We start from the raw sequence: 14,146 nt of genomic DNA, 5'->3' as shown, positions 1-14,146 counted from the left end.
ATCACCTGACCTCACTAACACAGATTTCTGTTTCTAACAGCTGAAACCTTGTTAGATTATGGCTTTTATTTCGAATCAGTAACACACTTATGGTTTTAGAAGGCCAAGACTGGATATCAAGAGGTAGTTTTATATAAACTATAGATACATTGACAGAAAAATTGTCACTGTTGTGGGACATTTTGCTGTCACTATGGTAGTACCCTCAGGGGTAAATATTTTGTACCTTGAGTTAGGGAATGTAATTGTTTTATTCTATTAAAATGAGTTGATATTAAAGTGTTGATTTCATACACTCCATTTCATCTCCAGGACTTATATATTGTTTTTTAATGTTCTATATTGAAACAGTTGTATGGTGAAAGATTACCAATATTCACCTCTCCTTCTGGAGAACAGAATGTAGCTTTAGGGAACACAACTGGATTTTAAAACCACTGTTGCGCCTTTAAAGGTACATTTACACTTTGTACCTTTAGTGACCAATAATGTACCTCTACCGTGCCTTTTGTCTGTGTATGAAAGTGTATGAAAGTGGTGGGATTCTGGGACGTTTGTGTGAAAATCGAGGAAAACACTGGACAGATGGCCTAAGGGGGCTAATGTAATACAACCACTGTAGAGTTTATATCTGTGTTTCACTGATGTTTATCTGAAGGGAAGACCTGCATGTTTGTGCATGTGTGGGTGTTCAGCTAGACTAGGAGTGCAGAGGGGTGTCTAATTAGTCAACACGGAGGCAGAATAATGGATGGAGTCTTTTATTCGTTTGTGTGCTCTTCAGTCTGTATGAATAATGTGTGCTAGGTCAGGTGTGTCAGCCTCAGCCACTTTCACTGTTGGCTAGCCACGCCCTGCAGGTGCAGCTTTAAGTGGACCTGCTGTTTCACACTGGACTTTGGCACTTTCCTTGAAGTCTGACCTTGAGGTGGATATTCAAAAGCATTTGCACTAAGTAATGTTTAAGAGGCTTGGCCTGCCTGCACCTTTGTGTTTGCTTTCTTCCAAGAGCATGTCAGTGAAATAGTGTGTGTGTGTGTGTGTGTGTGTGTGTGAGAGAGAGAGAGAGAGAGAAAGAGTGGGAGTAAGGTGACAGTAGAGGTTTATATCTCCTCTGAATCTTCAATAGCTTTCTTTTTATAAAAACGCTTTATTGACATTTCAAGTGCTGCATCACAAAGACCCTTCACAGTTAATGTCAGTGTTAAGATGTAATTTGAAAGAGTGCCAAAAGTCTATATCTTGAAAAAGGTCATATCAAATGTTTTCCAGCATTTTATTGCTTTTTAGAGACTTTTTGGGGCACTTTCACATTTTTTAGGGAATTTTTTGTGGGCTGCCTAAGTCAAAAAACACGGAATAAATTAAGTTGTTCAGATTTTGTGGTGTATCTTACATAGAGTGCAGACACTTCAGAATTAAACTGACCCTTTTCCAATCACAGCACTGGACCTGTGTGCCACAATATGGCAAAAACAAACAAAAAAACTAATAATAATAATAAATCAAAACACAGAAGAAAGAGAACCAAGCAAAATTGGCTAAAAAACAGTGTTTCTATTCCTCACTGCTCATTCGTGAATGCTTTTGTTGAAGTAAATTAAAGCCCCCAACATTTGTCTGCTATTCTGTATTTTTGGGATAAGTTGGAGTGACATTTATGATCCAGAACTAAGCTCATAACATTACCTGTCAGTAACACTGATTTCTGTTTCTAAAAGCTGACTGAAATGTTCTTAGACTATGATTCATATTCACAGTCAGTAAAATACCTGGGCCTTCAGAAGTCCTGGAGTGATATTTATTCCATACAGTCACGTGTAAGAAATGAGGGCTCTATCCAGTGCTTCACATCATTGATAACGCATACGATTTTTGTGATCATGATCCACTTATTTCTCTTGTGTGGTATTATGCACCAAAAAACATTCTATTTATTTTTACATAATCATTATCCAATCAACCTTTCAGCATTAAACAGCCTGTTTTTATAACTGTGCTTTGAACATTGACATTTGTGTAAATAAAATATGCTCTAAACCACTGCCTTGTTTTGTGCCTCGCTTTAAAACAGGTTGTGAAATAAATTATGCAGATTAATAATGTCTATAAAGAAATCCAGTAGAGCTAGCGTACTGTAGGCTAAATGGCCTACACTATGCATACCACGGCATTCATGCAGTTAGCAGTCTCCTGAATTTTGAGTGGGCTACTACCTAAATAATGTGAAACAGCAAAAATAAATCAATATTTATTGAATGCTCTGCATACAGCACATTCAAATTTTGTATGTTCTGAACCTTAAAAAACAGGATGTAAATGACCTCTGTTCTGGCTGGCGGCCCTGTAATTTGCCTCATTCAAAATCTATTGGTGGCGCAGGTAGTGTCGCAGTTACACAGCTCCAGGGTCCTAGAGTTGTGGTGTCAAGTCCTGCTCTGGGTCACTGTCTGTGAGGAGTTTGGTGTGTTCTCCCCGTGTCCGCGTGGGTTTCCTCCGGGTGCTCCGGTTTCCTCCCACGGTCCAAAAACACACGCTGGTAGGTGGATTGGCCACTCAAAATGGTCCATAGGTGTGAGTGAATATGTGAGTGTGTGTCGCCCTGCGAAAGACTGGAGCCCCCTCCATGGTGTTTTCCCACCTTGCACCTAGTGCTTCCGGGTAGGCTCTGGACCCATCGCGACCCTGAACTGGATAAGCTGTTACAGATAATGAATGAATGAATGAATGAATGATTTCTATATATTGACCATGTGGGACTGAAAGAAAGGACATAGTGTTTGTCATACAGGTGTCTCATTAATTTACTGTTAAAAATGTCTTCTCTAGGCCTGTGGTCGCCATTTATATGCCTTGCATTGTCCTCATTCATATCAGTTTGGTTTTAATGCTCCTAAATACTGTTTTACATGTAATAAATTGCTGATCAATCATTGTATTGTGCCTAACTGTCAGCAGCCTTGTGCTGTGTAAGCCAGTATGTTCTCATTTATATCTCCCAGCTGAACGACTAGATTCTGACCCCGAAGCAATCAGTGAGACATAAGCTTTGGTTCTTCTCACTGTTTCCTGCCAGGTTTATGTGGTAACACTGGCTTTCAGAAGAGAGCAGTAAAAGTTTGGGGGCGTGTTCAGTGCATGAAGAATATACAATAAGTGTGAATGTCACCCATGGCAACGGCTCTGAGCCAGCGGAGCAAAAATGTCAGCCATTGTTTTAGCCTTGTGCGGTTGTTAGGCAGGGGCCTTCAGGGCCGTGTGACTCAGCAACAGGTGTGAGACACAAACGCAGCCACTTTTTTTAGTCACAGCCAGCACACACGACAAATAACAAATCCTCAAACCCACAAGAGACGCTCATCTCATACATCATATGAGGTGTTCGGATTTCATATTTTCTTAAGTCCATGTCACTATTTTATGTGATGTATATTACTTTATTGGGTTAATTTACCTTTTAGCGACTTAGACTTAGCCTTAGACAGACTTTATTGTCATTCAAATCTACACTGTACAGTGCACATTTAATTATGTTGAATAGGCTCATAGTAAATTCGGGAGAATAAAATAATATAGTGCAAAGTGTGATGCATATGTAAACATATTTATGTCAACAGTTGAATAAATTTTAAATAAGTAAGTATATATACAAGAGGGTGTAATGCACTGTAGCTCCCAGGTATGGAGTAATCAAAAGAGGATTTAGCAGCATCTATCTAGAGTTCAGCAGTCTTATTGCATGTGGGAAGAAGCTGTTTCTGAACCTGGCTGTTGTGCTTTGAAGACTTCAAAACCTCTTCCCAGAGGCTAGCAGTGAAAACAGTCCATGGTGGGGGTGGGAGGGGTCACTGTTTATGTTCTGAGCTCTGGTCAGACAGCGACTTGTTGTAGTGTGCTGTATGGGAGGAAGTGAAGTCCGAATGATTCTCTCAGCTGTCCTTACCATCCTCTGCACAGATTTCGAGTCAGAGGTGCTGCAGGCTCCTGCCCAGACAGAAACGCAACTGGTCAGTAGGCTCTCTACAGTTCTTTTGTAGAAGGTGGTGAGAATCTTTTCATCCATCTCAGGAAGTGCATGCGCTGCTGGGCTCTTTTGACCAGAGCTTCAGTGTGAGTGGAGCAGGTCATAGTGTCCATTATCTGTACCCCCAGGAACTTGGTTTTTCTTTCTACCTTCACTGCTGTGTCCTTGATGAGCTGTGTTGTATGGTTGGGTTAGCTCCTCCTGAAGCCGACGATGATCTCTTTGGTTTTCTCAACATTCAGGACTAGGTTGTTGGTTTCACACCAGTCAACCAGATGGTCCACCTCTTCTCTGTAGTTCAGACCATTGTCATCCTCGATTAGGCCCACTACTGTTGTGTCATCTGCAAACTTTATGATGTGGTTGGTAGTGGACCTGGCACAGCAGCAGACTCAGGACACCTGAGGGTAGCCGGTGCTCAAAGAGATGACTTTGGAGACGTTGTAGCCAGATACACAGGTGGATGGTGAAGCCAAGGGGGGCCATTTTGCTTATGTATGTTGCTTATTGTATATTTTTGCAGATGTTGTGGGATCATTGTATTAAACACTGAACTGATGTCCAGAAACAGCATGCGCACATGTGTATTCTTTCCTTCCAGATGTTCTAAACTCAGGTGAAGTGCAGAAGTAATGGCATCCTCTGTGGGAACATAACAGTACTTAAAGGCAATGTCTACGATTATGGGGAAATGCTGTTCTCTTGTTTCTTTATGTCCAGGAGTCCATGCAGTTAGCGCTCTCCCAAATTTAGATATTTTCAATATTTGGAGGTTACCTCATTGTCTTAAGAGATGCCTTTTCCTCATTGCCTTAACAGATGCCATGAGCAGAGAGAGAAAGCTTAGCATACCGGACCGAGACACTTTTGCCATTTACAGACACTGGGGCTTCGTAACACATTAGGCCGGTTTCAAGCATGCAAACTGGAGAGCTAGCAAATGGTGAGGAAACATCCTCAGAATTTTATAAAATGTGTTTTTAATTAAAATCATGACTATGGTTTTAAAGTCCACATTTTAATTTGTTGCATAATTAAATATTTATATTATTATTATGATATAGGACAAATGGCATCTGAATTCAGGCAAATTAATAGGGAGTTTGTTTGTTTGCTGCAGTAACAGCATACACTCCATGACTCAAAAGAACACAGTTTCACTGCTCCTAGGATTATACCCATCTACTTGATACATGGCGTAGAGCATGGTGATCTTCGACTCACGGGCAGCTTTTCCAGATTCATGTCTGTGTCTACAATGTGTGCTCCTTAAAGTAGTTAAGTTAACTGATTATAAGATATCTCTAGACAGTGCTCTTTCTATTGATGTACAAAGTGAATAAAATATGCACCAAAAATTCATCTTATTTGTATAAAATATGTGTCTGTTACTGCAAGAAAAAATGACACAGGCAACTCAATGTAAGCAAGAGGAGGCTAGATATGGAAGAGAGTCCACCATATTGGTTATGTAACCAGGCTGAAAAATAATATTATTTTATTTCTAGTGGCAGGTTCAGCTCCCCATGGAATTTACATCGGCCTAAAATAGGCAAGTCAAAATTTGAAGATATTAAGCTGAACGGGGTGCTGGGGCAGAAAGAGAATTTAGGCTATGTTAATGGCATCCTATGGTGAGATAGCATAATTCAGCTGTTGTAAACATTACTGTTTTAAAAAGCCTCGGGACTTCAACAGCTTTGGTCTTGGTCTGCTGCTCACAAAGATGAAATAGAGGGCAACACAACTGATATCACTTCTCAACTCTGCATTTCTGCATCTGCAGCTGACAGGAAGCACAGTAATTAAAATATTTCCTCTTTATGCAGCCAGTAGGGCTGTGTGATATGACCACAATTTCATATCCTGATATAGGTCCATTCATATACTGAAAACGATCAATATCACTATATAACACGTTTTATGTAAATTAAGTTCCATTTCAGGGTATTATAAAAATACATATTTTCTCACATTTATTTTTTCTTGTATTCATACAACTCAAATGTACGCATATTTCCCTTTGTAGTGGACTGTAAGTACGGCGGTAACTTGGTGGTTACAACCAGCCAAACAGTGCATTATACACTATCCATTTTGAACCACGGCTGAATGACTTAATTTTAAATATTTTGTGCTTGGTTTTAATCCCATGAGCTGATATGATCACCACTAAGTAGGGAATGGGGAGTGATTTGAGACACACCCTGAATGTGCCGCTAAAAGCTCCTCATGATCGTTAAAGAAAGGACCGTTACGGCGACTACATCTCCAATGGGCTTTCTCCACTGATATCCGAAGGCATGACTGTAATTTGCGACTCCTCACAATTGGCTAGCTCTCCAGTCTGTTTGCGTACTTGAAGCCCCAGTGTCTGTAAACAATTAAACTAGGGTGACCAGACGTCCTCTTTTACCGGGACATGTCCTCTTTTTATACTTAAAAAAATATCCGGGCGGAATTTCACAAACGTCCGGGATTTTGTTTTTCTAGAACTTACATAGAATTTCGAGAAGTGTTTCGTTCACAAACTAGTCCCGCCCTCCCTTTCTCCGTTTGGTTCGCTTGAGTGAGAAGGGGGAGTGGTGATGTAACCTAAAATCTTCTGATTGGACCGTCTGACTGTAGAGCTACGTTATTGGTCGATAACCTTCACTGTAAACATTTAATTGGTCAGTCTGCACGTCAGTAATCCTTGTTTACGTCAAGCAAAGCACATGTACCTACCCTCCTACTCCTGTAGAACTCCTACTCAAATGGGGTTGGAGCTGAAATGAGGATTGCTCTATTCCTCAATAGATGGGTAATGTTGGCTTATTTTGGCTGTGGAAATGCATCCAAACTCAGGAGATGGCTAACTGCATTAACGAATGTGCTACAGAATAACTTGAATTATAAATGAGATTCTGTGGTAATCCAAACAGTGTATAAAAAACTTACAGACAAGTTCACTTTTAGCGAGGTACAGACAGCATGAGTTATTTTCCCTCAAACATACCTTTCCACCTTAAAATATGCAGAGCTCTATGAGCACAAAAGTTAGGCTGAGTTAGTTTTGCTGTGAGAATATTAATTCTTAAGAATCATCTACATTGCCATTAATAGAAGTATAGTCACAATTTCCTTTTAAAATATGTATTTTTGTTTGATAATACAAAGAAAGCTAAAGTTTTTTTATTTTCATTTACAGTTTGTGGCATTGCAACACTTTAGCACTGGTTAGTACTCGAAGAGTTATTGAAGGCAGTGCACTGGGAATAGAATGAGACACTTGTAACCGTATGTACATGAGTACACAATGCCAAGTGTCAACTACATTAGAGCTGTATTTTCCAGTGTGATGGAGGACCATTCATTCATTCATTATCTGTAACCGCTTATCCAGTTCAGGGTCACGGTGGAGGACCATTCAATCACTATGTAATCAGTTGTTGCTGAAGTAATCACATTCAACATCAGTACCAGACTTCACTAATGCCCTTGTGGTTAAATGCAATCAAATTCTTACAGTGATTTTCAAGATCTAAGGCCTTTAAAGAAGAGTAGAGGGTTTCTTTGCATTGTGGTGGGCAAACGTCCTATTAATATCTTCAGACATCGTGCATCAAAGAAGTCAGTGCTTTCTCCAAAATTAATTTAACTTAGTTTAACTATAACATCATAAAAGCAGAGATGCAGAAAAAAATCTATCACCAACCAGTCTCCAAAAGATCATTACTATTCTCTTTAGATGTTTTAACTCTTATGGTATCTCTACAAAGATTGTGAAAACATTCCAAACTGCATTCCTCTCTGGGGATGCCCAGTTCCAGCACTGAGTGTGGTGTGGCCTCGTCTCAACCAATTGATTTGCATTTAAATTGCATCACCCCTGCACTGCAGCGTTTTGCACCTCAGAGAAGAGACTTGGGGATCAAGCAGTGGTTGCTACTTGAGTTACACAGATAATGCCTGTCATTTCACAGTCATCTCAGACTCTTTATTGATTTTGATGAGTCCCCTCCTGTCTGAGAGTACCCACACTGGTCATCTAATGATGAACTGCATGCAAGGAAATGATCACAATCAGCAACAACAATCAGTATCAGGCGCCTGACAGCAATTTACAAATGATGCACCAATCCCAGGAAGAAAATCCCAGAACCAGATTAACAACAGATAAGGACCTTAGCACAAGTAAATTAGCTTTATAAGACATAATAAAGTCAATCTAAGAATTACATTTCTAGCATAGAGAAGTATTGGAATATGCAAATCAGCAAAAGCAAATTTAGAATTACTGGGATCTTTAAAAAAAGGGGAAAAAGCCTATGGCTTTTTGAGCGAGTGAAACCTTGTGTCACAAAGAATGTGCAGAAATTCAGCTTGCAAAACTGTAACAAGTAGTATCCCCATCTCCTAAATTATTAAAAAGTCATTAAAAGAAAATGTGGTGTTCCAGAGTAGTCCACATTTTATGGAGTGTGATGGAGGCATCAAAATCTGATTTTTTATTTACAATATCAGTTTGGTCAGTGAAAGCACTGTACATCTTTTCCTGTGTGTTTGTTATTTAAAAAATATTTAAAGAAAATTAACACATCTCACATTTTTGTATTTATTGCATTATATAACATGTCTAAATGCATGAAATAGTTGCTGCCTACAAACCTTTGGAAATATAGCAGACATCTGCTATGTCTGTGAATTGTTGGGGGAAGTTAGCTGGTTACATACACTGATCAACCAAAATATTATGATCACCTATTCACCCTGTTCTTCAATGGACCCCTACAAGATCACAACAGAGCAAGTAGGATTTGGCTGATGAATCATTCTCGGTGCTGCAGTAACACTGACGTGGTGTGCTGGTGTGCGTTGTGCTGGTATGAGTGGATCAGACACAACAGTGCTCTTGGAGTTTTTAAATCCTTCAGTGTCACTGCAGGACTGAGAATAGTCCACCCGCCACAAACATAACTAAGTGTAAACATTTTAAGTGTAAATGGTAAAATTAGTTTCTAGTTTTCTGTGGTTGTTCACTTTTTATTCTGCGTCTTCCTCAGTCATCAGCCAACAGCAGCACCCAAGGAGACAACCTGATGAATTGTGCTTAATAAATTATCAATATTTTACATTAGGGCATTGTGAGAAGGCCTAGGGTGAGTGAGATTGTTGGATCGATCAGTTCGGAGTTGTCCGAGCACCTCCTTGCCCTACATAACCACAGAGCATATTGAAGGACAAACTAATAATAGAAAAGTAATAATATAATGGAAGGGACAGATCTAGTGCCAAGAATCTGGGAGTGAACGACACAGTGGCGCAACTGTGACATGGTGACTCTGCAGTAGAGACGAAGGACATTGTGTGTATTGGCCTCCCAGTAATGCCAAAACTGGATCATCTTTTGATTGAAATGCAACACCAACTGGCTAATCACAATGGCTTAGCATTTGGCGAATCATTCTCACATGTGGATTGTGAGGCAGTTGGAGAAGCATTAAACAAACCTCTTCATTCTTTTGTGTCACTTCTTAACTTCCTGAACTAAGTTCAGAACAATCAAAGTACTTATAATATCTGCTTACAATTATAGGTTCTGGAATTCTAATAAATAACAATAATTAAGCTAATAAAATAATGCCGAAATCTTTAACACATTCAAGGTTGTTTCTTGCTTTAAGCAGCTAGTCAATGATCTCAAACAATAATGGGATTCGAAATGTTGTTTGCTTTTAATTTATCTATAAAATATACATAACTTTTAACCTGTTGTCTTTTAAATTGTAAAATAGCTAAACAACATAAAAAAATTAAATAAATTAAATAAATTATCCTTGGGTATTATTTTGCTTTATATAACCAAGCATGACCAGGCCCCAATAAAAGGATTTAATACATATATTTAAATCCAAAATGTCTTAAAATAACTCAGGCAGGTGGCAGTGTATTCATAACCATTTATTATAGGCCCAACAACTTTATGTGAGTGAGCCTCTGTTGTAAACCATTCTGACTCTCTGGCAAAATCACAAATGACCTTTCTTCCAAAGAATACTATGTCTGAAAATGGCTTCTCTACCTAAACAGGTTATGTCAGGTCTAACAGACTTTAGGTATTCAGCAGAAATTCCAGTTGGACAAATAGTACATTGTTGCTGAGTCAAAGTCAAAAAAAGAAAATCTGTAACTCATATAGTGCAATATGTAGGGAGCAGGGAGCGATTTGAGAGTAATTCTCTGCGTTTATCTGTGAAAGAGCGCGTTAAACTATTTGGAACGACCATGTTTTCGTGTTCACGAATGTTTATGCAGAGGAAAATTTGGTAAATAGGCGGGATTCCCTTTAAAGTTGCACGAGACCTAATCTCCGTTTCTGATTGGTTGAAGTACTGCTCGTGCACTGCCAGGAGGTAACCTCCCGACCAATCACATCGCTGTTTTCATATTTCCCCTTCTCATAACGGCAGCCTTTTTCAGCAGTCTGTGGTTGTTGCGGCAACGAATGGGTGAAATACGGGAATATTTCTTGTTTTTGTTGTGGTGCCATTTATTTTTTACTTTCTTTTTTAAAACTGTAGCTTCGCTGTGTGTGTGTGTGTGTGTGTTTGACCAGTCCCACCAGTAGTTTTACATGGGAGTTTTGTTTATGGAAACAGGACTCGCGTTTGTTTGTGCACACGGTTCATAGAACGTTGCCACAACGTGTAAACGACCATTTAAATGTTTGAAACCCTCAGGGAACATTGCTGTAACATCCTGCAATGGTTGCCATAACGTCCCCTTACCTTCTCAGATGTTCTTGTGCAATCTCTGCCAACCCTGCCTGTGTGTTAACAATGCTTCTAATGGGCATTCGGAACAACAGTTTATTCTCTCTATAAGCGGTTACAGATAATGAATGAATGAATGAATAACTAACATTATCATACTTTATCGCTGTGCACAGAAAAGAAAGTTAAACAAATAGAGGAAAAACTAAATTTAAGATGCTGGGTGAATATTCTGAATCGGTATTAATAATAATGCTTGTTTAATATTGACAAACTAAACGTTACATATTAACATGAGGAAGTCTAACTGAAAGTGTACTTAGATGTAAATTTGTTGCACCGAGATGTTTGTAAGACGTTGGTCCCTCCGCAGACCGAATTTGCAGCTCTGGTGGTAGTTTTACTTGGCTACAGCCATACAGGGGTCTACGGAAGTCCTCACAAGTGTAGACCAGCTCCGCCGTGTGTGTGCGTGTGTGTGTGTGAAGCTGTAGACCAGCCCAGTATAGTTAACCCTCCTCCTCCCGGTTCCCCTCCCTTTCCCCTCCGCGCTCGGCTCTCAGTTTGTCCGCTGCAGTTGCTTTCTTTGCCTGGCACTCACTCCAGAGATGGCCGCGAAAGTGTGCAGACTCTTGCTGTCCCGAAGCAGCGCTGCGGCGGCGTCGTCTCCCTTCTCCACACACCGACCTCAGAGACACGGCAGCACGGTAAGAGCCGCGGAGGAGCGCCGGGGGGCTCTCTGCTCTTCTCTTCTGCGGGAAAAGAGAGCGGGGGACGAGGGCTGCTTCTTCTGGTTAACGTAACCATTCTGCCGCGACCCCGCTAAGGAAGTAGCTGCTAACGACTTAATTGAGTAGGTTTATTGCGGCTTCGTAGCGTCGCCGCGATATCCCTTCCAGTCTTCGTCTAAGTCTTTGGCGTGTTTGGGGTCTTTGGGCTATGGCCGGTGAATAGTAAACAGTTGTGACATTGCGTTATTAGCTTCTTGGTTGGGGCTTGAGCTTGTGAGACGTGTACTGTAAGAGCTAACAGGACGCAGCTCTATTACAGATACTGTACATTCATTCTCATTAATGGCACGTTTTCATGTGAAATCCTAGAGTCCGGTTAGAGCCGAGCAATGGACGGTGCTGAGGGCCGGGAGTAAAGAGTGAGACTGCTGTCTTTCTCTCTCTTTTTTTGATGGGATAACCTTGAATGCAACAGTGCACTCAACTTTACTGAGTGGAAACAGGGCACTAGACACACACATATATGTACTAACAGACAGATACACACGGGGGCACCTAAGTGGGCCTCTTCGCCACACTAGCTTTTCCACAAAGCTTTTATTTATGCTTTGAAGTCTTTATCAGATATACATCTTCCCTACTGCACTATGTGAATGGAGACTGAGCCTCTGCAGTGTGTGAGGGAAGACTCTGATAGTGCGGCATTGCTACTCACAGAGCTCTCTTTCTCTCTTTCTCTCTCTCTCTCTCTCTCTCTCTCTCTCTCTCTCTCATACAAACACACAGGTATTCTCTCTCAGACACACTCAGCTATTCATACACTCACAGGCTTAAAGGGAAATCCCACCAATTTGATGGCAGTTCTGTCTGTAAGCTGACTAAACTAAGTCATTCAGCAAGACTAACAAGATTAAATGTGAAATAGTACTTTGTGCAGAACTATGTGATATATAAAATGCAAATATAAGCATTGTGTTTACTATCCACAACAACCAGTGAACCTACACACATCTGCCTTTTCTTGTCAGTTATGGCAATAATAGTGGTAAACTTTTCTCTGGCACTATTTGGTCTTAAACTGCCCAAGCTGGACCCACTAATACATTAAAGTCAGATCATACAACAAGTATTTATGCATCACCATTTCAGGAAATAGCTTTCCATGCAGTTGCTTTTAGAAGCATTGAATTCTTCAGACATCTGGTTCCCATCACCAGCACTAGGACGGGTTCTGCCTTCTTTAGAAGGGAACATTTCACGTCAAACCACACATTCCTTCTAACATATTAATGGATGAATGACATAGATTTGGAAAAAAAGGAAAAAAAACATTTTAATTCCCCTTTAAGTATTCTCCTCTACTCCAAAGCTGATTGGTCCAGATTACACTCTCTTCTTGAGTTCCTTCTGACCCCTCCCTTTTTAGGTGTTTCCCTCTAGAGCGGATAGCCTCTGGATTTCCCTTTACAAGCTTCGCTGATTTTTTTTTTTTTTTTTTTTTTTTAAACTCCCAGCGCTCTGGCACTCCTATGCAGATTTACAGTCCACAGATAGTCAGTAGGCTCAGTGAAGCAAAGTGCAGTTATTACATTTCAACTCTGAAGTGCCTCTTTAAGCGTTGAGGCAAGAAGGCAAGCGGAATTAGGAAATCAAAGTAGAGGAAAGAGGGAATTATAGGACCTATGAACTTTTGGATTCTTGCTTAAAATTACCTATGGGATTCCTCTCTTAATAATTTAAACTCACAAGACACCTTTTAAGCACACATGCCTTGGCTATCTGTGATCTTTTGTGTGGATTCACAGTAGGGAGCTTTCTGCTGTAGATTGACTCTCATCTGGTTTGAGCATAAATCCATCTGTAGCTTCATATATCAGGTTTTTGTTTCATTTCTGTCAGGCAGTATTTTTGGCCCTGTCTGCATTTACAGGGGCTTCCTGCCCGGTCAAGCGTGGCTGACGCGACTCCTCACAGGAGCTTGTCAGCGTGCGACAGTGCAGTGACTGCAAAACCGGCCTGTCTTCATCTGCCTAGCTGCAAGTAGAACAAGGGTTAAACAACACCTCTCTATGACGGATTCCAAAACAGTGACATTCCAAAGGTAGATTGGCAGATCCAAGGTCTCTCATTGAAAGAACTGAGCAGCTTTGTGGAGTCACAGGGTCCAGACACTTTCAGCTTGTGGTTTTATATGGTCCAGAGGACATGGCCCTCCACTCAAACTCCATGATCTACCATGGGGAAACATTGCTTAGCATGCGTGTGTCTCAGATCCTTACACCAAAGGCATTGTCAATAGGGGTTGAATCCTAAGCTTGACACTCAAGTTGGACCCTGGAGAGAGGCACTTAACCTGCACTGGCTCCCTATTGATGCAGCTGTCCAATAAATGTTGCCCCATTTGAGAAAGGGAGGCCCCAAAGGGACTTGACAGAGTGAACCCATGCCATCTGCCGAAAAAAAACCCAAAAATAAATCAGCATTTCTGGGCCAAACTTTAAACTTGATTTATGAAAGTCAGTGACTGGTGTTAAATGGATCCATTTTTAAGTTTTAGGGCCTTACTAAGACATTGTAAAATAGTACAATGAAATTCTAGAGTGACATCGAGTGCACTGCAATCTCCCACAGTGTTC

The 14,146-nt window shown here is 40.6% G+C and overlaps 1 protein-coding gene across 1 annotated transcript in view; it reads left to right on the top strand.

The window, feature by feature from the left end:
• The first annotated feature begins 11,258 nt into the window (after window positions 1-11,258).
• The window catches only part of mcu (mitochondrial calcium uniporter), a 94,257-nt gene continuing 91,369 nt past the window's right edge, over window positions 11,259-14,146 (top strand). Inside the window, exon 1 of the mRNA XM_066678909.1 lies at window positions 11,259-11,486. Coding sequence (XP_066535006.1) covers window positions 11,388-11,486 — 99 coding nt within the window. The 5' untranslated portion in view covers window positions 11,259-11,387. The remainder of the gene's footprint in view (window positions 11,487-14,146) is intronic.

Source organism: Hoplias malabaricus, chromosome 8, assembly GCF_029633855.1.
Source record: "Hoplias malabaricus isolate fHopMal1 chromosome 8, fHopMal1.hap1, whole genome shotgun sequence".
Lineage (NCBI taxonomy): Eukaryota > Metazoa > Chordata > Actinopteri > Characiformes > Erythrinidae > Hoplias > Hoplias malabaricus.
This window is presented reverse-complemented; position numbering and strand designations above follow the sequence as displayed.